Below are 24,829 nucleotides of genomic sequence, written 5' to 3' on the forward strand. Positions count from 1 at the left end.
CATAATTGGTCTTGTTTAAGTTTTAAATTTAATACCATCTGATCATTATTTATCTCAAATAGAGCCTAGCAACAAATTTTATTTTTGCCACTATTTACTCATAAAAATGAGCATTTTGCATGTTAATGTAATTTGTTTTATTAGAAACCATGATTACAGTTGACTTAAAAAGCTAAACAAGTAACTTTTAATGGTGCAAGCAATAAAATGAAAAGGTCTCCAATTCAAATTTAGTTTCTAAATCACAGATCTGTAAACATTTCCAAATGAGTTGGTACCCTGCAAGTAATAAGTTCAAAATATTTATTTAAAGTAAGTAATAATATTTATAAATGTATTGTTCATAAGTAATAAATTATTAGTTTAAATAATAAATGGTATTTCTTTAAATTCAGTAATCAATATTCAACAAATACTTATTAGACTTTCACTAGGTCCTAGCCAATGTATTGTTAGACATACCTCAATAAACAAGATGTGAGCCCTGCCCTTTGCAACAACATGGATGGATCTAACTGAATCAGAGAAAGACAAATATCGTACAATTTCATTTATATGTAGAGTTTAAGAAACAAAATAAACAAACAAAGGAAGAAAAAAGACAAAGGACAGCTTCTGGTTGCCAGAGGGGAAGTGGACAGGGGAATGGGTGAAATAGGTGATGGGGATTCAAGAGTACACTTATCGTGATGAGCACTGAATATTGTATAAAATTGTTGAATCATTATATTGTATACCTGAAACAAATATAACACTGTACGCTAATTATACTAGAATTAAAACAAAAATTTAGGGGCCCTTGGGTGGCTCAGTTTATTTAGCGTCTGCCTTCAGCTCAGGTCATGGTCCCAGGGTCCTTGGATCAAGCCCTGCATTGGGCTCCCTGCTCAGTGGGGAGTCTGCTTCTACCTCTCCCTCTGCTGCTCCCCCTGCTTGTGCTCTTTCTCTGTCTCATATAATCAATCAATCAATCAATCAATCAAATCTTGGGAAAAAACAAAATAAAAAATTTAGCTACTTAATTTGAAATAAAAATATGAATAGAAACTAACTGACCATGAAAATAATGTGTGCCTTTTTTGTAGTAATTCTTATAATTTTGTGGTATACTTCTAAAAGGAGGAATGGTACAAAGAATTACTAACAGAGAATGAGTAGGATAATGGCTGTAGGGTATTTATTTCATTTTTTACTCCTTAAAAACCTAAATGACGGGTGAAAGCTTTTTTCTTTAAAGACATCTAGAGGGATGCGGGGGTGGCTCAGTCGGTTGAGCATCTGCCTTCAGCTCAGGTTATGATCCCAAGGTCCTGGGATTGAGTCCCACATCGGGTTTCCTGCTTGGTGGGGAGCCTGCTTCTTCCTCTGCCTGCCGCTTATGCAATCTCTCCCCATTTGTGTACTCTCTCTCTCTGTCACACACAAATAAATAAATAAAATCTTAAAAAAAAGTTTTAAAGGCCTCGAGAAATGTTTGGTTTTTCTAATTGTGAATCAAGTTTCTGCTATGTTTATTTAATTTTAGCTATGTCAATGGACTGATCAAATAATTATCAATAATATTTAAAGGTACTTCTTATATTAAAACAAATATTGAGGTAACTAAATGTTAAGCTGAAGTTGATTTTTAATGTTAACGGAATATATTAAATATCCATGTATTGTGTAAAACCCTATGGAAAATATAGAACTTCTCTAAGCCTTTTTTTTTTTTTAACATTTATTAAGCTTCAGTTTCCTCATCTATAAAATGGAGGCAGCGTTCTCTAAATTGCATGGGTTATTTAGGGTAAGATGAAATAATGTCTTGTAGGGCATTTAGTATAGTACCTGGCACATAATAACCACTCATTAAATGGTAATTATTATTATTATTATTGTGACTGTTGCTGATATAAATAAGTTAGTGCCTTTTTGGCTCTATACCAGATAAAGAAGACTAGTCTTGGTGGTAATGATGCATGACTCATAAAGATCTCTTTCTCAGAAAATTACTTTTTAAAGAAAAGAGAAGAAATAAAAACACGTAAAATACCTCTAAAAAATTCTGAAATAGGGGCTGAGTTGGGGTTTTTGTTTGTTTTGTTTTGTTTTTTGGCAAATTCTACCATTGTTTCTTGCAGAATGGCCTTTTAAAAAGTCTTTATCTGTGAGGGCAGATATCCCATGTAGTCTATTTTACCAAAAATGAGGTATGACAAAAATTATGGTGTGTATAAGGTTTGGGTTTTTTTTTTTCCTTAGTGATACTTGCCATTGATTGACTGACTTAAGTCTTATAGTAAAACAAATAACTTGATCTGACTATATGCATATGCAATCTAATTGGACACTCCCAATCTCCATCTGCTTCTGACTCTGAGTGATAGCTTCTGCTTTACTGAAAGGCAGGCGTTTGTATATTTTAATTATTAGATGTAATAAGAAAACAATATGTGTCATGATCTGCCAGTCCTATGTTATTTACAGCAACAGGCACAAGGATATACTAAAGACAGTGCATATACACAATGTGCCATTAGAAAACTGTAAATGTTGATTGATTTTGGTACTGTATTTTCACTATGACAACAATAAAAAAGTAATAATTGTAAAAACCTGTTCAGACCGGTTTCTGACATTCACAAGTTGCCAGAAACTATTTCATTACATAAAACACCTCCCTGACACACCCAAGACATTCAGAGGCATATTTAATTTAGTATTCAAGGGTCTTTGATTCCATACATTTATATAACAAAGTAAGTATAAAATACAGAGAGTCAGGATTTGTATGAGAAGGGAAGGAGGAAGGAAAAAGAAAGAAAGATAGCTGTTAATGTGAGCATAATAGATTTTATGTTCTGTGACCTGAGGACCATAGGAAGGTCATCTAAAAATATTTAAAATGTTCCAGTCAATGTGGAAAAAAAGGAATGGCTGTCTAATATCAGTGAAAATAGTTATAATGTTAAGTATAATGCTTTTAATAATAGTGAAAATTCAGATTTGGTATTGACAGAATACTTCTGATATTTAAATATTCCCTTAAAGTCTGAAGTAGACATATCAATGAAAAAGATGCTATCCTAGGCTGGGGCGGTGGGTGGGGTGGGCTGGGGGTTGGTTAATAATAAACATACCACATGATGCAAGGTAATGAAAAAGAAATTAGGTATGGCATTATTTCAAGTGTTTTGTTTATAGGGACATGCTGCAGGCAGTCTCTATTGAGCACACCAATTTAAAAAAATTAATTTTTCCTTACAGTTACTTTTCCATTTCTGGTTTCTACGTTATTACATAAGGAATTAACTATGATCCCTAGGTCATATTGAACTTTGTTCAATAGAATGAACTTTGTTTTCTTTGTTAAAGTTCCTCAAATAGTTTTTAAACGTTTCTTCAAAATTTTAAAAGTTATACAGATAATGTTGATTAAAAGTTAAACAAAGGAGAGGCTGTCACCAGAATGCATTAGTCATGGAAATGTCATTATATTTTGTGAATATTCCATTATCATTGGCATTGCCACATTGGTAATAGCCAATACATCAGCAGCATGCAAAGGTCTCTTTGTCTTTAGCATCGGATTAATGTTATACACAGCATTCTAATGAAAGGGATTTTGCAGACATAAATGATTAACAAGTAGCAGAAATAATTTAGTGCTCAGCATTTCGTGATTTTTTTTTAAAGATTTTTATTTATTTGACAGACAGAGATCACAAGTAAGCAGAGAGGCAGGCAGAGAGAGAGGAAGGAAAGCAGGCTCCCTGCTGAGCAGAGAGCCTGATGTGGAGCTTGATCCCAGGACCCTGGGATCATGACCTGAGCAGAAGGCAGAGGCTTAACCCACTGAGCCACCCAGGTGCCCCGATTTTTTTTAACTTAAAATATGTTACTTTGTTATTGAAACAACTGTTTAAAATAGCTTAATCCTCAATTAACTTGGGAAGAAGAGAGTAAAAAACTTTTTTGATCAGGAGATGCTAAGTGGGTTAGAAAATGTGAGCTATAAAAATTCACAAAATAGAGTAAGTGGATAATTTAGATTCAGCTGTTCAGTTAAGTTCAAGACAAAACACCATAATAATAGTAAATATTTTAATCAGGAAAAAGGGAAATTAATAGCAGGATCTAAAAGGTGTTAATACTGGCAAGATTCTGCTTCAAGACGAGATGAAATAATAGGGACCAGATTTACCTTCAGATCTGAAACAGATGGAAAAACGGAACAATGTACAAAGCAACAATTTCAATAGGCTGGACCTCAGGCGGTGAAGGATAAGGGTCCCTGAAGTGTAAGAAACAAACAGGGTAAGCTTAGTAGTTGCCCTGGAATACTGCCTTATAAAATTTTCTAGGCTTTGCCACAAAAAGGAGGAATCCAGGGGTAGTCTGCAGAGTTATAGGACTAAGGGGACAAGATGAGAGTCTGAGAAAACCAAGGTGCTGAAGTTTGCAGGCCAAAGTACTGAAGGGGAAAGAACCCTGGTTATGTGCATGGAGTTCTTAGTTTTCACTGAGTACTGACCAGCCCATGTGTGTGAAGAAACTATCCAAGGCTAGAGAGAGAGTCCTGTAAAAGGCAAAGGTGAATGATGGGAGGGGCTTACACATAGCCATCAGTAGTGTCTTTTCCCCCTACTAAACTAAAAACCTCAAGACCCACAAACGCTTGGGTAGAGTACACAGAAATGTCTGCCCTTGGCCTTGGCCTTGTGGAATGATTGGCCTGAGCACCAGGCCCTGCCCAACACAACTTAACAGCAAGAATCGGAAAGACCAAACTGCTTCCATGTGCATCCTAGGACAAAGCTCAAAAATATAGGAGAACAAATGTCCAATACCCAAAGAGGTAAAATCTCAGTGTTTGACGTTCAGTAAAAAAAAAAACCTGTAAGACATGATAAAGGGCAAGAAAATATGACACATAATTAAGAGACTTAAGTCAATAAATCAACTAATACAGAAGTCTTGCAGATGTTAGAATTGGCTGACTAGGACACCAATACATTTATTATGGCTGTCTCCGTGCATTCAAAAGGTTAAGCAGAGACATGGGAGAGATTAAAAATGAACTAAATCAAACTTTTAGAAATGAAAACTGCAATGTGTGAGAAGAAAAGTACCCTGGTTGGGAGTAGTAGCAGATTAGAAATAACGGAAGAAAAAATAAGTAAATTTGAAAACAGCAGTATCAATTACTCTAAAATGAAAAAAGAGAAGAGGAAGTCAGAATAAATCAACAGGGCACCAGTGAGCTGTGGGGGGAAAATTAAGCATCTCATGTGTACTTGTGCCAGAAAGATTGGAGAGAGAGCATTTTAGTGGCTGGGAAAAAGCATGTTAAAAAGTTAACGATTAAAAATTCCCAAATTTCGGGGCGCCTGGGTGGCTCAGTGGGTTAAGCCTCTGCCTTCGGCTCAGGTCATGATCTCAGGGTCCTGGGATCGAGCCCCGCATCGGGCTCTCTGCTCAGCAGTGAGCCTGCTTCCTCCTCTCTCTGTCTGCCTCTCTCCCTACTTGTGATCTCTCTCTCTCTCTGTCAGATAAATAAAATTAAAAAAAAAAAATTCCCAAATTTCTTAAAAACTCTAAATACACATATTCAAGAAGCTTAATAAACCCCAAACAGAAGGAACATGAAGAAACTATACAAAAAGTATATCATAATCAAATTGAGCAAAAGCAACATAAAGAGAAATACCTTTAAAGCAACAAAAATGAAAGAATTCTGTGCAGAGGAAGAAATATAAGAATTACAGCAAATTTCTTGTCAGAAATAAAATAAATGAGGATATAGAAGAGCAACATGTTTAACTGAAGGAGAAAAAAACCTGTCAACTGAAATATTTTTCAGAATAAAGGCTAGGGCGCCTGGGTGGGTCAGTCAGTTGAATGTCCCACTGTTGGTTTTGGCTTTGGTTTTGATCTCAAGGTCTTGAGATAGAGTCCCTGTCTGGGCTCTGTGCTCAAGGGAGAATCTGCTTGAGATTCTCTCTTCCTGTCCATCTGCCTTCCTCCCACTCTAGAATAAATAAGTAAATCTCTAAAAAGAAAGGAATAAAAGTTGAATAAAATGTCTTAAATTGTACAATAGCTAAAAGAAATTACCAGATAATTCTCACAGAAGTAACAAAAATCAAACAGCAAAAAACTCTGTCATGGGGTTTCAGTTGTATTAGAGCACTCTATTCAGCATGTAATTGGAGGAAATATAATGGAGATATTGAAATAAAAGTAATATTCTCCCTAATAAAAAAATCAAACAGCAAGATACTGGACTTAAAAATCAGCATACAAAATCAGATTAAATGCAAATAGTCTATGCCATTTAGAAGGAGATTTTCAAATTGAATAAAAAAGCAAGACACTATACACTGCCTACAAGAAACACACTTCAAACATAAAGACAGCTATAGGTCAAAAGTTAAAAGATGGACAAACATTGGATTGATTATATTAACATCAAAGTAGATTTTAGAGCAAGGTAATACCAGAAAAAAGGAAGATCATTCCATAACGATAAAGGGGTCAGTTTATTCCTACTTTAAAATATTCTTTCTTATAAAATACTTTTTTATAAATATATATGTGTGTGTATGTATATATATATACACATATACATATATATATATATATATATATATGCAAAAATTTATCGAGCTACAAGGAAAACTTGACAAATCCACGATTGTAGTTGGGAATTTAAAGATCTCTTCAATAATTGATAGAAACTTTTAAAAAAAGAACAGAAAAGCTGTAACAACATAGATTTTAGGGGAGTTATTTTTTCTTAGAATATAGAATATTTTAAAATAATTGTCATCCAACCTGACCTATTGAGATTTATAAAGTACTCAAACTAACAATAGTAGAATACATGTTTTTATCAAGTATACACAGAACATAGACTGGTAAATTCAAAATGAATAAAGTCATAAAGAATGTATCTTCTGACCACAATAGAATTAAGCTAGAAATCAACAGAAGGATCACTGGAATATCTTCAAATATTTGGAAACTAACTGGCACATTTATAAATAATCCATAGGTCAGAAATGAAATCAGTAGGGGAATTTCATAAATGAATGAAAATGAAATAATGTATCAAAATTTGAGGCATCCTGCTAAAGCAATGTTAGAAGAAAGTTTATAGAACTAAATGCCTATATTAGAAAAAGAAGTAAGGTTTCAAAAGCATGACTGCATAAAAAGAAAACCGATTCTTAAATTAAAAATACATAGGAGAAATCAATAATTAAGAACAGAGGAGGGGCACCTGGGTGGCTCAGTGGGTTAAGCCTCTGCTTTTGGCTCAGGTCATGATCCCAGGGTCTTGGGATCGAGCCCCGCATCGGATTCTCTGCTCAGCAGGGAGCTTGCTTTCCTCCTATCTCTCTCTGCCTGCCTCTCTGTCTACTTGTGAGCTCTCTCTGTCAAATAAATAAATAAAATCTTAAAAAAAAAAAAAAAGAACAGAGGAAAAATCACTGAAATAGAAAACAGTAAAACAATAGAGAAACCAAGATAAGAAGATCAATAACATCATCAACCTTGAGCCAGATGATCAAGAAGAAAAAGAGAGGAGATCTGAATTACCAATATGATGGAAGAGAGAAATGGCATCACTACAGATTCTAAAGATCTTAAGAGAATAATAAGGGAATATGATTTTAAAAAAGCTTTATACCAACAGATTTTCCAATTTTGGTTAAATAGACAAATTCCTTAAAAAGACAAATATTATGGGGCGCCTGGGTGGCTCAGTGGGTTGGGCCGCTGCCTTCGGCTCAGGTCATGATCTCGGAGTCCTGGGATCGAGCCCCGCATCGGGCTCTCTGCTCAGCAGGGAGCCTGCTTCCTCCTGTCTCTCTGCCTGCCTCTCTGCCTGCTTGTGATCTCTCTCTGTCAAATAAATGAATAAAATCTTTAAAAAAAAAAAAAAGACAAATATTATCAAAACTCATTCAGGGAGAATTAGGTTATCTGAATAGTTCTGTTATGTATTTTAAAAATTGAATATATATTTAAAAATTTTGCCCCTAAGAAAACTATAGTCCTAATATGGGCTTAAGAAAGAAGGAAGTGTAAATTCTTTACAAATTCTTCCAGAAAATTGAAAAGGAGGAAATATTTACCAGCTCGCTGAAACCAGCATTACCCTGATACCAAAATGAGACAAAGACATAACAAGAAAACTACCAACCAGTGTTCCTCATGAGCCCTGATGCATATATTTCTTAATATAGTTTTGGCAAATCAAAAGGACAGTACATCACAACGAAGTGGTAAATCCCAGTAATGGCAAAGTTGGTTTAATATTCAAATATCAATCAAATTACTGCATCATATTAGCAAGCAAAACTGGAATAAAAATTTTTTGTAACCACAATAGAGAAAGATCATTTGCCAAAATTCAAAATCCATTGCTGGTAAAATCTCCCAACCAAGCAGGAATAGATGGGAGTTTTCTCAACTTGATAATGGCATCTACAAAAAACAATTATGTAACTGGCCTCATACTTGTATTAAATTGCTAAGGCGGCCGTAACAAAATATCACAGACTGTATGGCTTAAATAAGACATTTGTTCTCACAGTTCTAAAAGCTAGAAGTCGGAGATCTAGGTGGTGAGAGGGTGGATTTCATACTGAGTCCTCTCTCCTTGCTGTATAGATGACTGTCTTCTCCCTTAAACATGTGGTTTTTCTCCTGCACATGTGCTTGTGTGTATCCAAAATTTCCTCTTCTTATAAGGAAATTTAGTCATATTGGATAATGGCCCACAATTTTAATTACATCTTTAATGACTTTATTTGCATATGCAGTTATATTCTGAGTAACTGGAGATTAGGATTTCAATGTATGAATTTGAACGGACACAATTCAGCACATAGAAATACTTAATGGTGGGGCGCCTGGGTGGCTCAGTGGGTTAAGCCTCTGCCTTCAGCTCAGGTCATGATCTCAGGGTCCCATGATCTCAGCATCCACATCCCCATCTTGCTCTCTGCTCAGCAGGGAGCCTGCTTCCCCCCTCCAGCTCTCTGCCAGCCTCTCTGCCTACTTGTGATCTCTCTCTCTGTCATAAATAAAATCTTAAAAAAAAAAAAGAATTTTGGGGGGCGCCTGGGTGGCTCAGTGGGTTAAAGCCTCTGCCTTCAGCTCAGGTCATGATCCCAGAGTCCTGGGATCGAGCCCCGCATCGGGCTCTCTGCTCAGCAGGGAGTCTGCTTTCTCCTCTCTCTCCTTCTGCCTGCCTTTCTGCCTACTTGTAATCTCTGTCTGTGAAATAAATTAAAAAAAAAAAAGAATTTTTGAAAACAAGCCACAATAGAAGGAAATATTTGCAAATCAAATACCTGATGAAAGACTTGTATCGTGAATATAAAAATAACTCATAAAACTCAATAGTAAGAAAACAACCCAATTTTAAAAGTAGGGAAAAGAGCTTGACAGACAGGCATTTCTTCTTCGACGAGATATGGCTTGCAGTTAGCACATGAAAAAATTATCATCGTTACTGATTAGGAAAATGCAAATTTAAACCACAATGAGGAACTGCACATACCTATTAGATAAGAAGGCTAAAAAATTTTTTTACTAACCAGAACAAGCTTTACTGAGAATATGGAGGGGCTGGGCACTAATACATTGCTGATGAGAGTGGGAAATGTTACAAGCACTTTGGAAAATAATGTATCAAATTTTAAGACTATTAAATGCACGCTTGTCATATGATCCAGCTATTCTATTCTTAGATGTTTATTCAAGATAAATAGCGTAAGTCCATACAGAGGCTCATATATTCATAGCTGCTTTATTTGTAAAAATCAAAAACTGGAAAAAAACTAAATATCCATCAATAGGTGAAAGAATACATAATTAAAATGCTACTAGGGAGATCCAGTGAAGGTTATGAGGAAACTTTGGGGAAGGATGGATGTGTTAATTATCTTGATTGTGATGATGGTTTCATGGGGGTATATATGTCAAAACTTATTAAATCATACACACTTCAAACATGTAGCATTTGCTGTCTGTCAATCATACTTCAATATAGCTGTTTTAACAAACAATATGCTTAAACCCATGATAGGATCTGTATAGGATAATGAATACTTGCTATGTTTTCTTTTTTAAAAAAATGTACTTCAGAATAATTATAATAAAGAATAAGATCAATTTGTTGCCTTTAGGAAGTTGACAGTTTTCTGAGAGATTAAGGTTGATTTTATCTAAGAATTGGGAGAATTGAGGTTTATAGGAAAATCAAACCCTATGTTAATAGAATCCTATTTTAAAAATTCAGAGGAGGAAAAGTTTGTTTATGATTGAAAGAAAAAGCCATATATTCATGATAGAGTTGACATTTCCAGCATGCCTTAAAAAGTAGACATGATTTCAGCAGAGGAAGATGAGACAGAAATTCTAGGTAGGAGGAAGAAGAAGAACAAAGGCAAAGAGTTGAGAGGTGGTGGAACATGTTTTAGGAATAGCTATCAGTACAGCTAGAATAGAATGCTTGGAAAGATCTTGTGGAAGATAAGCTTAGGAAGAGTAGGTGGGTGGGGCAGATCGGACTTAAGAGGACATACCAAGACAATTCTGTTTTCCTCTTTAAATATTTCTTTGACTCCCACAGGTAGAACTAATCAGTCTTGACTGTGTTTCCCTGGCATTTTACTACATATCCTTTGATAACACCTGTCACATTTTATTGCATCTTGTGTGTGGCTTTACCCTTAGGCACTCTCCTATTAGAAAGGACAATATTCTGCTCATTATAAATACTCAATAACAGGTGCTTCCCCACTTTAAAAAATAGAAAAGTCTAGCTTGTCATGATCTCAATAGGCAGGTGGAATTTGAACTGGTCTTGGAAAAACTGAGTAGGTTTTGGATGAGATGGAAAGTAGACAGAAGGGTATTTCATAGAGTGGAGTGAAAATGTCCATAGTAAACAGGGGGAGGGGTATATAAGGAGTACTGAGAATTGATGTTTACAAGAAAACCAATTTTTGTATTGGTTATTATTCAGCCCAAGCAAACAAAGAGACATGCTCCATATTTACTATGAAAACTACATGGGTACAGTAGAGCTCTCAACAACCAGAAGCAAAGAATTTTATAAGTTACTAGCAGAATATATCTCTCTCTGCAGAACTATGTTTATTTTTCTTTTCTCTTTAGTTAAGATTTATATGTGTTATACAAACATAGAATTAGTAGTATTATATTTGCTATTGGCATTGCATTCTATTGTCATTATGAACCTTTGGTAGCTCATGAACCATTGGTTAAAAAGGATTGTGAGGGGCACCCGAGGGGCTCAGTCTGTTAAGTGTCCAACTGTTGATTTTGGCTCAGGTCATGATCTCAGGGTTGTGAGATGGAGCCCTTGTCAGACTCTGTGCTCAGCATGGAGGCTGCTTGAGATATTCTCTCTCTCTCTCTCTCTCTTTCTCTCTCCCTTTGCCCCTCCCTCCATGTATGCATGCTCTTTCTTGCTCTCAAATAAATAAATAAATACTTTTAGAACAAAAGGATTGAGAAAGAGTGAACTAGAATTTCAGCACTTTGAGGCAGACTTGTGCTTGATTTATTTCTGTAGGCTACAGCATGATGTTCTACAGAGAACACTATATAAATCAAAACACCAGGATTTGAGGGGCGCCTGGGTGGTTCAGTGGGTTAAAGCCTCTGCCTTCCGCTCAGGTCATGATCCCAGGGTCCTGGGATTTGAGCCCCACATCAGGCTCTCTGCTCAGCGGGAAGTCTGCTTCCTCCTCTTTCTCTGCCTGCCTCACTGCCTACTTGTGATCTCTGTCAAATAAATAAACAAAAATCTTGGAAAAAACAAACAAACGGGATTTGAATCCCACTTTTAACTTCAGAATATGTTTAATGCCTCTAAAAAGTTAGTTCCCGTATGAGATCCTCTTTCATTATTTATTAAGTTGGTATAAAAACAGTAATGACTTCACATTGTTAATGTGTGGGTTGCACCAGGAAACAAGGGAAACATGCAACCCCTTGCTGCCGTGCCACCGTGTTGTCCATCTCACATGGAGAGCATAATGCTACGGAGGTTGTAGGTACTCACCTGCTTACCGAATGAAGCAATACATGAGTGACTGAGAACCTTTGAAAAAAAAAAAGGTTATGTTATATTTCTGTTATGGTGTTAATGCATCCAGAGAACTGACTGTGAAAATAATCTTTTTCCTGGTCATCTCTGTGTGTTTGAGTAAGAGAACAATGGTAAAAGTTCATTTTTTCTTGCATTATCTGCCTAAAAGATACATGTGCTAAATATGCTAGAAGATGGCATTTTGTTTTCCTTTATCATTTAGTTTGTATTTTAATTCAATTTAATTTAATTTCAGATGTGCCTGGTTACACATAATAGCTGGTTCTCCCAAGTATTCTTAGCTCATCCTGTCATAGCAATGTGCCTTGCGACAAATCAGCCTTCTCTTGCTGACCTATCTCCTCCCATGCAGATGGAAGTATTTTTCGTAATTTAAAGATCATTCTGGAAGAATGTTCATGGTTTACAAAAGTAGATTTGTAACTGCTATTTTTATGACTTAGAAAAGGAGGTTAAAACATAATAAAATATGAAGAAGTCATACCTTAAGAAGAGAATTTTGGGTGTTAAAACTGTATTCTGAAAGTAAATGTAGTTCAAACAATAACCTGTACTAATTTGTTTCAAAGAAAAGGTTTTTAAGAGACTAAGATTTATTCAAATTAGCATACCATTTATAAATAGTTTCATAGAATGCTCAAAACTAAGCATATTAATTGCAATTTGGATTACACCATTGTTTTACACAGCAAACTCTTCAGGTTGATTAGAACAAAACTACCAAATGAAATTCAACGCAATCTGTATTATAGGAAATGAATTAGAGAGGCTCAAATTTATTTTAGGTATGCTTATAAAATCTTTATGGAAATAGATGCCACTTTGTAAAAAGAAAGAATATAAAATCTTAAAATTCTTTCTCCCTCCCTCCCCCCTCCCTTCCTTCCTTTCTTTCACTGAATCTCTTAGTCTGCATGTCCAGCTGCTTTTAAGGTAGTTTTGGTGCTTAGTGTTTACTGTTAGTATTTTCATGAAAGTATTCATTGAATATTTGTGGTATTTAGGAAAAGGAAACTTATGATCCAGAATATTTTACAATTCAGAAATTAGAAGATAAGATCTAGGAAAATCTAAGCATGTTTTCAAAATAAGCTCTAATAATTGAAAAGCTATTTATGATATATTCTGGAAAGGCAAATTTGTTGACTTCATTTTTTCAGAGAACTCATTTTTTCAGACTGTTAGGAAATGTGAGATAAATTTCTAGCTTCTGCTTTTTTTTTTTTTAATGGTGTATGCTACAAATGCTTCAAATCCAGGGCTAAATAAACAAAAATTTGATTCAGGAATGCTTCTCATTTAAAAAATAATCCTGGAATCCTGGGGTAGAAAGGAACGTTAAAGTTTATCTTTTCCATCTTCCTACTACTGATGAAAAAATTAGTTCCAGGAGAGTAAACTGAGTTTAGTGTCTATAGCTTAAAAAAAAAAAAAGAAAGAAAGAAAGAAAGAAAAACTTTTTTTTTTCCCCCTTCTATACTTGGTACAGGAAGTACTCAATAATTTCCACCAGGGAAGAGTCATTTCAACATGGCATGAGATTTATATATTATTGTAAGTTTATTAATTAACATTTCAGTTCTTCTTTAACTAAGTAGGGTGGTTATGGTGAATCTTGCCCTGCAAACTGAAGATGTTCGGAGCATGTAAAGCCTCACCCCAGATCCTGACAAATTCACCCCAGTGATGCTACCCTAGGGTTACCATTGGATAGAAATTTTCAAGGAGATTTAATGGACACAAGTTTTAGAACAAAAAGATTGGGTAGACACATATTTCATTTGAAGATAAAAGCAGTACTTTGTCCCATTGTTCTAATTTGGTTTTGAGCACATTATTCATTTTTAAAAATTCAAACAGACTTAAAGTTACTTATATTTCCTTCTTAGAAGTTGGGTTTTGAGGCATAAGTCAGCTAGTTTTCTTCTTGGAATACCCTTTGTCTTTTTGTAATCAATCATTCTTTCTTTAAACAGTCATTTATCTAACATTTGTATATTCCAGCCATAGTGGTGGCTTATTAAAATATAGAATCAAAAAGACTTGGTTGCTGTCCTAAAAAGGGAGGTTATTCCTTGAGAAGTTACGGTATACGATCATTGCTCCAAATTTTCCCTTGCCATCTGCAGTTATCATTATAAAATTTAACACAGTAATCATATATTGTAGAAAATACAAAATGATAGAACCCACAAGAGTGTTTCACTTCATTTATTTATTCACTTATTCTACAAGTATTTATTGAATATCTACTATGTGCCAGACACTAGGCCGTGTGATTGGGATACATTGGTGACTAAAACATTCAATGATCCTACCCTCGTAAGGATGATAACCTAGTAGATGAGGTGAATAATAACCAAGAAACATACTAAATAAACAAATTACAGAGCATGTTAGAAGGTGATAAGTGTTTTAAAAATTAGAAATAAGGAGTTATCTCTTTAGATGTGGGGTATCGTGTGTGGGAAGGACAGAAGAAAAGAAGGTATAATCTTTTTTTTTTTTTTTTTAAGATTTTATTTATTTATTTGACAGACAGATCACAAGTAGGCAGGGTGGGGGGGAGAAGCACGCTCCCTGCTGAGCAGAGAGCCTGATGCAGGGCTCTATCCCAGGACCCTGGGATCATGACCTGAGCCGAAGGCAGAGGCTTTAACCCACTGAGCCACCCAGGCGCCCCAAGAAGGTAAAATCTTAAACAGTGTGGTCAAGAAAGACCTCATTGTGAAGCTTTCTTTTGACCAAAGTCTTGAGGCAGTTGAAATAAAAATAAAAGTCCAAGGAATAAAGTAATCCTAGAATTTGAAATTTTAAATTGAAGTCTGTTTTGTTACTTGTTACTTCACAACAAGAAGATGCAGATGATGATAAAATCAGAGTTTTTGCTTTTCTTTCTTTTCCTTCTTATTAGCTTTGACTTAATGTCTATTTTTTCTACTTAACCAAAATAAATGTATTTCATGGGATTCTTGTCCATTCGTGATAAGAACAGGGTTTACTTTGAAAATCACCTCTTGACAGACCAGAGCAATGTGTAGCATAATTTCATATAGTTCATTGTTTCTAAGAAATGTAAAAATCCAGAAGACACAGCATAAGGAAAGTAATCACGCTATTTTAGTAGCGATGTAATGGGATAGATGGCAGCTGCGCTCGTGGTGAGCACAGCATAGCATATAAACTTGTCAAATCACTAAGTTGTATGCCTGAAACTAATGTAACATTATGTCAACTATATTCAGATAAATAAGTGGAATAAATATGAAAGCCTATGTAGTGCCATTCTTAGAATGACTGTTTGTTATCTCGGTTTGAGCAACAGATCAACTTATTTTCTCTTTGAGTCATTGAATCCTAGATTCTGATGAGAAAGTTTTATTTTCTTAATATTCTTGATTGATTTTAGCATGATTTAAAAATACAGGTATTGTTTCTTACAGATTGTGTTTCTGGTGTCTGCATATGCAAGTCCCCAACTCACAGAGGAGAGCTGTTCGGCCGTGGCTGCTGTCACACATTATCTGTATCTTTGCCAGTTTAGCTGGATGCTCATTCAGGTTGGTACCTCATTTCTTCCTCCCACCCCCTCCTACTTTCCAGTGAATCTGCGTGGAGTGTTCTTCCTATCTGCTGTTCTTCATACTGAGATGGAAATGATTCCATATATCCATCACCGCATTCCCAGGAGATCGATGGAAAGAAAATTTTATAAGCTGTACAACATTAGAAATTATAGTGAATTTGGGGGAATGAGAAGAAACCTAGAAGGGGTAGAAATTAGGGAGTGGTGGGAGATGAGGCTTGTGATGTGGGGCCTATAAACCACAGCAAGAAATTTGAACTTTGTTCTAGGGGAGGCCATAGAATTAAACAAGTAACATGGTAACATTTGTGTTTGAGAAATATCTCCCTGTTTGTAGTGAATTGGTGACAAAAGAGTTGATATCGGTGCTAATTAAGTACCGTTAGCTTATCCGGGCAGGAGAACCAGTGTGAACCTGGGACTGGCAGAAGAAGCCAGGGGAATAGGACAGCTTTTGAGATTTCATTTTTCTTTTTTCTTTCTTTCTTTTTCTTTCTTTCTTTCTTTCTTTCTTTCTTTCTTTCTTTCTTTCTTCCTTCCTTCCTTCCTTCCTTCCTTCCTTCCTTCCTTCCTTCCTTCCTTCCTTCCTTCCTTCCTTCCTTCCTTCCTTTTTTTCTTTCTTTCAGTATAGCAATAGAATGTAGAGATTGGTTAAGAAGAGTGCAGAAGGTGGAACCGAAGATGTTTCCCAAGTTTCTGGTATGAGTGGCTGGATAGATGGTAGTGTCTTGAAGTGAAATAATGACCCCTGGATATTGCAGAAAGGTTGATGAGAAATTTGGGACTTATGGAGCATGAAGTTCCTCCTGTGTGAGACTTCCAATGGGGACTTGAGAGACGGGGGATACACAGGACTAAAGCTCAGAACAGAGATTGATATATCGCCTGTGCTATAAATATTTTAGAAAATTGTTGACTTACAATTGAAATATGAGTCTGTTATTTTTGGAAGAGATCACCTGGGGAGAAGGTATGGGGTGAGACCTAAAGAGTCCTAGTATACTCTTCTGAGGAACTAGTAAGTGTTGGGGAGAGACTTGAACTCTCCCTTTTCTGACTAAAATCCAAATTCCCTTTATTGTCCTATGCTGATTTGCTTGATAAAGAGGCAAATATGAAAGTTGGATCCAATTCAGTAGTATTAATGTCATCAGTTTAATGGCTCAAGTAAAGGAAATGTTGCCTTTGGTAATGCTTTCTACGTAGTAGTATTGTTACATCTTTCGTATGACAGAAATAGTTTTATATTTTTTTAGTATGCTTTATTTTATATAAACAGATGCATTCAGTCATTTGCATATTCTTCTTTCTTGTTGAATAAAAGGATGTGGGGTGTCCAATGTACAGCAGTAACGAAAGCATGTGAGAATACCATACAGACTCATGGAAGGGATATTTTCCCAGGTACGATATTATAGTTGTAGGGAGAACTGCACTGAGTTATTAAGTTAATAGAACTAGTTGCAATAATTAGAGCCCTGAATCTGGGATTGAATTCTGGTTTTGCCACTATCTTTGTAAACTTAATCAAGTTACTGACTCTTTTCAAGTTTTGTTTCTAAATTTTCATATGAAGATAATAATTCCTTCCTCATAGAATTATTATTTCATAAGTCTTAAATAGCTGTAATTATGGAAAGTTTATGGTATTCTCAAAATCCCTCCCAAATAAAAAAGTAAAGCTAAATCTCAAGGATATAACATAAAACTTAATATTTGCTAAAATTAAAATAGTATTTGCTAGATTCTCTGATTGCAAAATTTTTTAGGAGTTTATCAAAGCTGAACTTTTCGTGTGTACCACGTGTATGTTATTTATCTGCTTGGACTGAGGTCCCCAGTGTTGTGCAGAAGGTCTTTGTCCGTGTCCCTGACCTACTCAGTTTTTGATGAATGACTTGGATGAAGACACAGGAAACTGTCTTATCAGGTATGCAGATGATAACGGAGGTGGAAGGACAGCTAAAACAGCAAGCTGCCTGGGTTAGGGATGCAGGTACAATCAATATAGAGAAAGTGCTGTGACAGATTGGAACCTAGAATGAAACAGACTTAATTTGATGGGGGTTAAGGTAAACAACTTGAAATATTTTATTTAACACAAACTTAGTGTGATCAAGTGTGACCAGATTGCTTAAAACAACAGCTACAAAAACAATACAGACCTAGGTTACATTAGTAACAGCATAGAGGCAGATGAGGGCATTGTGGTTTACACTGTAATCAAGACAAGCTTGGGACCCTATAACCACTTTCATAAATCATGTTTCACCAGGAGCATTAACAAGCCGATGAGAAGTTGAAAATAGTCCTGTAAGAAAGTTTTGAGTCAGCTAGAGATAGCTAACCTGCAGTGAATTTAGAGTGATGTGGTAGCTGTCTACAAACACTAGAAGGGATGCTACAGGAAAGAAAGACGGGACTGCAGGTCCATTTGGAAGAATAGAACAAATGGGTCAAAAATGAAAAAAGTGAATTTTGATTCAATTAAGAACTTTGATAGCCAGTAAAACTGTCAGAATTGAAGAGGCTGTTCCTACAAGCAGAAAGCATCCAGTCAGTGAAGTGTATTCAAATAGGGGGAAATGACCAACTTTCAAAATGTTTTCCTGCTTTGGGGGAGCATTAGATGGGATCACATATAAGATTTTACCCAACTTAATAGAGACTGGTGTACTCTAGATCTCTTTTTCCAGTCTTCAGTAAATAAAATTGTGGCTGATGTTAGTAAGCTAATTAGATTTCTGTATGGCTGATGGTTATGAAAACTATTTAAAGTACCAGTAAATAAAACTATTTGAAGTTTAATGTATTTCAATAGTATACCACACATTTTTCATGGTTTGTGGTGTGACCACAAGGGAAAAATTCAATAACTTCTGATTCTAGTAGGTTACTTCTCATAAGTTATTTTGTGGGAAGAGGTTGTTCCTTTACCAACCTGTGTTTTCCTTTTTATAAAATACTGTCTACTAAATCTTTTTTTTTTTTTTTTTCAAAAAGTAGAATCCATTTTTAAAACATTATGTAAAGGATTAGGCCCCGGTTAATCCAATCCTTCTAGTCAATTAGGGTTCAAAATTTTTGAAAAAAATTAACATTTTAGTGATTCTACTTCATATTTTCTTTTTTTTTTTTTTTTTTAGATTTTATTTATTTATTTGAGAGAGAGAGAGAGAAAGAGAGTGAGAGAGAGAATGAGAGGGGAGAAGGTCAGAGGGAGAAGCAGACTCTCCATGGAGCTGGGAACCTGATGTGGGACTCAATCCAAGGACTCTGGGATTATGACCTGAGCCAAAGGCAGTTGCTTAACCAACTGAGCCACCCAGGTGGCTCTACTTCATATTTTCTAAAAAATTTTATTTATTTATTTGACAGAGAGAGAGGTGAGAGAGATCACAAGCTGGGAGGGGGTTGGGGGAGAGCAGAGGAGAGGAAGAAACAGACTCCCTGCTGGGCAGGCAGCCCAGCGTGGGTGGGGCTTGATCCCAACCTGAGCTGAAGACAGATGCTCAACTAACTGAGCCACCTGGTACCACTCTACTTCATATTTTTAACAGTATGTAGGAGAGAATTTGATAGACGTGTGTGCGTGCATAACTTAGGACAAAAAGTTAACCATTAACTTAATCATTGGGTTTAGTATATCAGAATTACTGTTTATTTTGATTTGCATCATATCTTCAATCTTCGAAAAAATGCACTTAAATGACTTTATCTTGAACTTTTATTTCTCTGTCGTATACTTTTAATTGGATTATATTTTTATAGTAGCTAAAGAAGAATTTTGTTGGTAAACAAGTTACATAACTTTTCTGAGCCTAGATTTTTATCTGAACAATCAGATCTGTAATAATAGTACCTGTCTTTGAGGATTGTGGAAAGATAAAATGAATTTGTGCATGAAAAGAGCTTGGAATTGGGCCTGGCACAAGCTGTACATGCCATACATATTTACCGAATATTACTGGCTAAACAAATATGTGTGGCCCATATCTCATTGATTTTGAAACGTGTTGAAAACTCTGCTTTTCCAATTTAATTTACACTCTTCCCCCCCAAAAAAGAATTGACTTGATAATAGTGGGGAGAGACTTAGGGTGAGGCAGACACCAACTAGCTGTGAAGCTTCAGCAAGCTGTGTAAATAACCTCTAACCTCTTTACTGAAGTACATGCATGGCTCATCGCGGAATCTCTAACTGGTGGCCTTCACTCTGTTTCTTTAGGCCTCCCCGTTTTTCTGACAAGGAAGTTCTACTACACATTATGAGAATATAGTAACAGATTTTTTTGCCTTTTTTTTTTTTTTTTTTTAAGCAAACTTCTCACAAATTCCCTTTGAGGCCATGGAACTTGACTTATCCTTCTATTTGCTCCTCATATAAAATCACTCTGTGAAATTACTGAAATCATTTCCCACCTCCTTAAAACAGCAAGTCTTGTCTACTTAGAGAAAGTTTGACAGTGAGAATTTAAACTCTTATTATAATATGTTTACTCTATTTCCTTAGTTTTTATTGTTCTATTTTCATTTCCTTTTCTGTTTTGATTTGCTTTCATCTTAGAAATTGTATATAATAATGGTACAAAACATAATCAAACACTGAAGAGAAATATAAAATGAAACGTACATCTGTTTCTCCCTATTTCACACACCCTCCACTCTCTGCTTTACCCTCAACCCTACTCCCAAAGGTAAACACTGTTAATGGTTTCCTGTATATCTTTCCAGAAATATTCCACAAATATACAAATGTTTATAAATATGTAAAAAGCACATATGTGTATGTTCTTGTGTGTGTATAGTGTGTGTGTATATATATATTTACTTATTTATATATAGTTCATCTAAGTTTTTGTATATGTATACATTTACCAAGTACCGATACACTTTTTTCCATTCCATAATGTGGTTATTTCAGTTTATTTTGAAATGCTAGTTACTTCCAGTTATTTTTGCTATTATAAACAATGTTTCCTTGAACATCCTTGCATTCTGAATATTTATTTACTTCTGGATATTATTAGAAAAAATTCCTAGAATTTATGCCTTTATTATTAACATTTACATGAAATGGACTGCCAGACCATGAGTTAACCCCTGAAGGAATAAATCACAGTAAGTTGAGGTATCTGTATATAATATAGGTAAATAGAAATTTAATTTTTATGTGTATTTATTTGGCCCAGTTTTATAATCATTTCCTGTCACTAAATCATATAGCAGTCTGCTTCAATTATGAACAATATCCAAACCTTAGATTGCTCCTGCAGTTTGTTGATTTCATGCTTATGGAAACAGTGTAATGTTTTATTTTGAAACTAAAGCTTACTTAAGGGACATGTTTTTTAAATGATGGAATAAAGGTAGAAATCATTCTACAATTATACTTGACCATTTATAACTTGTGCCTTAATTTTTCTGTAAGATCAGGCTATGCGGAGGCAAATACACATTTTATTCCTTGGCAGAAAGGCCACTTAGTATCAGGGCATAGCAACAAGAAGGGAAATGCTAAAAGTAGCCATGTTTTTCCTTTGTCACTGATTCAATTGGGCAGGCAGTCGGGGGGTGGGGGCTGGAGGTCGGGAGGTGGTGGGACAGGACATCAAAGGTATGAGAACAACAGACTGGTAATTACCAAGACAAAAATGATATACCCAGGAAATACAGAATTCTCCAGTCCTCAAAAAGCCTTGCAGTTTATTTCATGTAAAAATTGCTAAGAGAGAGGATAACTGGAGCAAGGACATGTGATAATATTTCTTAGACTCTTCTCTGAAATGAATGACTAAGAACGTATGATAATGACAAAATTAATAGCGTCCATGACCTCTGACTAAACTTGATACTATAAATCAATCCAGGGTTTCTGGTGACATGGTTAATAACCAAATATTAAATAACAGGCTGGATACCAATCTTATCCCACATAGCATAAAAATGTATGGGGTTCAAGCAGCCTATTTTTAACTTAAGAAAAAAAGTAAATATTGGTTCCATTCTTCCTCTCATAAACTATTCCATGTAACATTTTAAAATTTGCTCCAAATGGGATGCCTGGGTGGCTTAGTCAGTTAAGTGTCTGCCTTCGGCCTGCTTTTCCCTCTCCCTGCCACTCCCCCTACTTGTGCACTCTCTCTCTTTCTCTCTCACTCTCTCTAGCAAATAAATAAATAAAATATTTTGAAAAGTAAAAGTAAAATAAATTAAATTTGCACCAATTAACTTTGTCCCTCTCCACTAGGAGTTCGATCAAATCAATTAAAATGATTGAGCCTCCCAAAAATCTCTTCTGGCAAGATAGTATATAACTGAGTAAAATCAGTAACTAAACCAAATTATGAAATTATTATTAAATTCAACAAAAATTATTAACTCAAGTTGTATAATTCTTCGTTTGTTTTAATATGAGGTTTACAAAAATTAATCTATCACAGGTCACAGTCATGTTTGAGTGATTTATATTCTGATAAACCTTTTAAAATTGTCCTTTAGTGTTAGCAAAAAAAATGGAGAGGAAAAGAGAAATGGTAATGTCCATATTTTTATTAAAAAATGCATCTCCACTGACATATAAAGTGTGGGGGGGAATGAGAGAGGGAAAAAAAGCTCTCGTGCAAATAATATTCTCAATATTTGTGTGAGTCTCTATGGAAATAAATCTTAATCAGTCTTCAGAAGAGCTTTGGACTTGTGTTCTGTCCCAAGTTCTGTAACTAAGCAGCATATGAAAAAACTGTGCTTTCCTCTGATTACATCTGTTTCCTCATCTCTAGATGAGAGGATTTTTGTGGTCAGATGATCTGTAAGGTCTGTATTACTTCCAAAATTCATAGGCTGTGCATCCATACCATTCGTGTTTTTATTTCAGTATTTGTAATTTCTACAATGATTCACTCACAAACTGGGAGTCAGGAAATTGTTAATAACTTACAGTTTAACTTGTCCCTTTACTAGAGGAAGAAATTGAAACCCAGAGGAACCAAGTAATATTGGCCAAAAACATACAGCTTATCCATTTAGAACCATGTCAAAACTTAAGTCACTAATCACCATGTCTTTTCAAGTTTTTTAAAAAATCATTATTTATAGTATTCACTATTTACATGAAAGTTTATCTTTTGATTGAGTGTGTACCTCTTCAAGTTCTGCTTTCCTATATTTCTTTAGATTGTATTTATGACAGGAAATTGTCACAAATATCATTAGGTAGTTTTCTTTAAATTTGTTAAAATGGAGGGCTCTGGGGTGGCTCCATCGGTTAAGCATCTGACTCTTGGTTTTGGCTCCGGTCATGATCTCTGGGTCCTGGGATCAAGCCCCATGTCTTTGCAAAAAGCAAGATTTCCTTTATTGGATGGCTGTATAGTATTTATATTATTTAAATATATATATATATATAAATGTAAATATAAATATATATATACACATATATATGTGTATATATATATATATAAAACACACACACATATATATATATATATATATATATATATATATATATATATATATAGAAAACACATCTTCTTTATCCATTCATCTGTTGATGGACATCTAGGTTCTTTCCATAGTTTGGCTATTGTGGACATCACTGCTATGAACATCGGTGTGCATGTGACCCTTCAGATCACTACATTTTGTATCTTTGGAGTAAATATCCAGTAGTGCAATTGCTGGGTCATAGAGTAGCTCTATTTTCAACTTTTTGAGGAACCTCCATAGTTTTTTCCAGAGTGGCTGTACCAGTTTGCATTCCCACCAACAATATAAGAGGGTTCTCCTTTCTCCACATCCTTGCCAACACCTGTTGTTTCCTGACATGTTAATTTTAGCCATTCTGACCAGTGTGAGGTGGTATCTCACTGTGGTTTTGATTTGGATTTTCCTGGTGCTGAGGGGTATTGAGCATTTTTTCATGTATCTGTTGGCCATTTGTATGTCTTCTTTGGAGAAATGTCTGTTCATGTCTTCTGCCCATTTCTTGATTGGATTATTCTTTTGGTGTGGAGTTTTTGGGAGTTTTTGTTCTTTGGGAGTTGAATCTTTATAGATTTTGGATACTAGCCCTTTATCTGATAAGACATTTGCCAATATCTTCTCCCATTCTGTCTGTTGTCTTTTAGTTTTGTTGACTATTTTTTGTTTTGTTTTTCTGTGCAAATGCTTTTTATCTTGATAAAGTCCCAATAGTTCATCTTTGCCTTAATTTCCCTTGCCTTTGGAGATGTGTCTAGCAAGCAGTTGCTGTGGCCAAGGTCACAGAGGTTGCTGCTTGTGTTCTTCTCTAGGATTTTGATGGGTTCCTGTCTTAAATTGAGATCTTTCATCCATTTTGAGTCTATTTTTGTGTATGGTGTAAGGAAATGGTCCAGTTTCATTCTTCTGCATGTGGCTGTCCAGTTTTCCCAGCACCATTTGTTGAAGACACTCTTTTTTCCATTGGACATTCTTTCCTGCTTTGTGAAAGATTAGTTGACCATAGAGTCAAGGGTCCATTTCTGGTTTCTCTATTCTGTTCCCTTGATCCATGTGTCTGTTTTTGTGTCAGTACCATACAGTCATGATGATTATAGCTTTGTAATAGAGCTTGAAGTCTGGAATTTTGATGCCACCAGCTTTGGTTTTCTTTTTCAACATTCCTTTGGCTATTCAGGGTCTTTTCTGGTTCCATACAAATTTTAGGATTATTTGTTCCAGCTCTGTGAAAAATGTTGATGGTATTTTGATATGGATTGCATAAAATGTGTAGCTTGCTCTAGGTAGCATTACATTTTAACAATATTTGTTCTTCCAATCCATGAGCATGGGACATTTTTCCATTTCATTGTGTCTTCCTCAATTTCTTTTATGAGTGTTCTGTAGTTTTCTGAGCACCGATCCTTTGCCTCTTTTCACCCAGGTAATCTTGAAATACTGGTAATTGCGAAAAGTGTGCAAATTCAAATACATCATCCTTCAGTGGTGAGCACTGACAGAAGTAAGAAGGTGGTAATTCAGATGCACCAGTGTTGAGAAGTGACATTAAAGATGTGACTGTGGTAACATCACCAAGTTTTAGACACTGCAAAACATTTTATTCAGTTTTCTCTTTTGAA

At 35.3% G+C, this 24,829-nt stretch overlaps 1 protein-coding gene across 1 annotated transcript in view; it reads left to right on the forward strand.

Annotated features, from left to right (window-relative positions):
- The window catches only part of LOC111148290 (adhesion G protein-coupled receptor V1), a 507,584-nt gene that overhangs the window by 306,090 nt on the left and 176,665 nt on the right, over positions 1 to 24,829 (forward strand). The window contains exon 84 of the mRNA XM_022504771.1: positions 15,586 to 15,702. Coding sequence (XP_022360479.1) covers positions 15,586 to 15,702 — 117 coding nt within the window. The remainder of the gene's footprint in view (positions 1 to 15,585; positions 15,703 to 24,829) is intronic.

This window comes from Enhydra lutris, unplaced genomic scaffold, assembly GCF_002288905.1.
Source record: "Enhydra lutris kenyoni isolate GAN:26980312 unplaced genomic scaffold, ASM228890v2 scaffoldscaffold19, whole genome shotgun sequence".
Classification (NCBI taxonomy): Eukaryota; Metazoa; Chordata; class Mammalia; order Carnivora; family Mustelidae; genus Enhydra; species Enhydra lutris.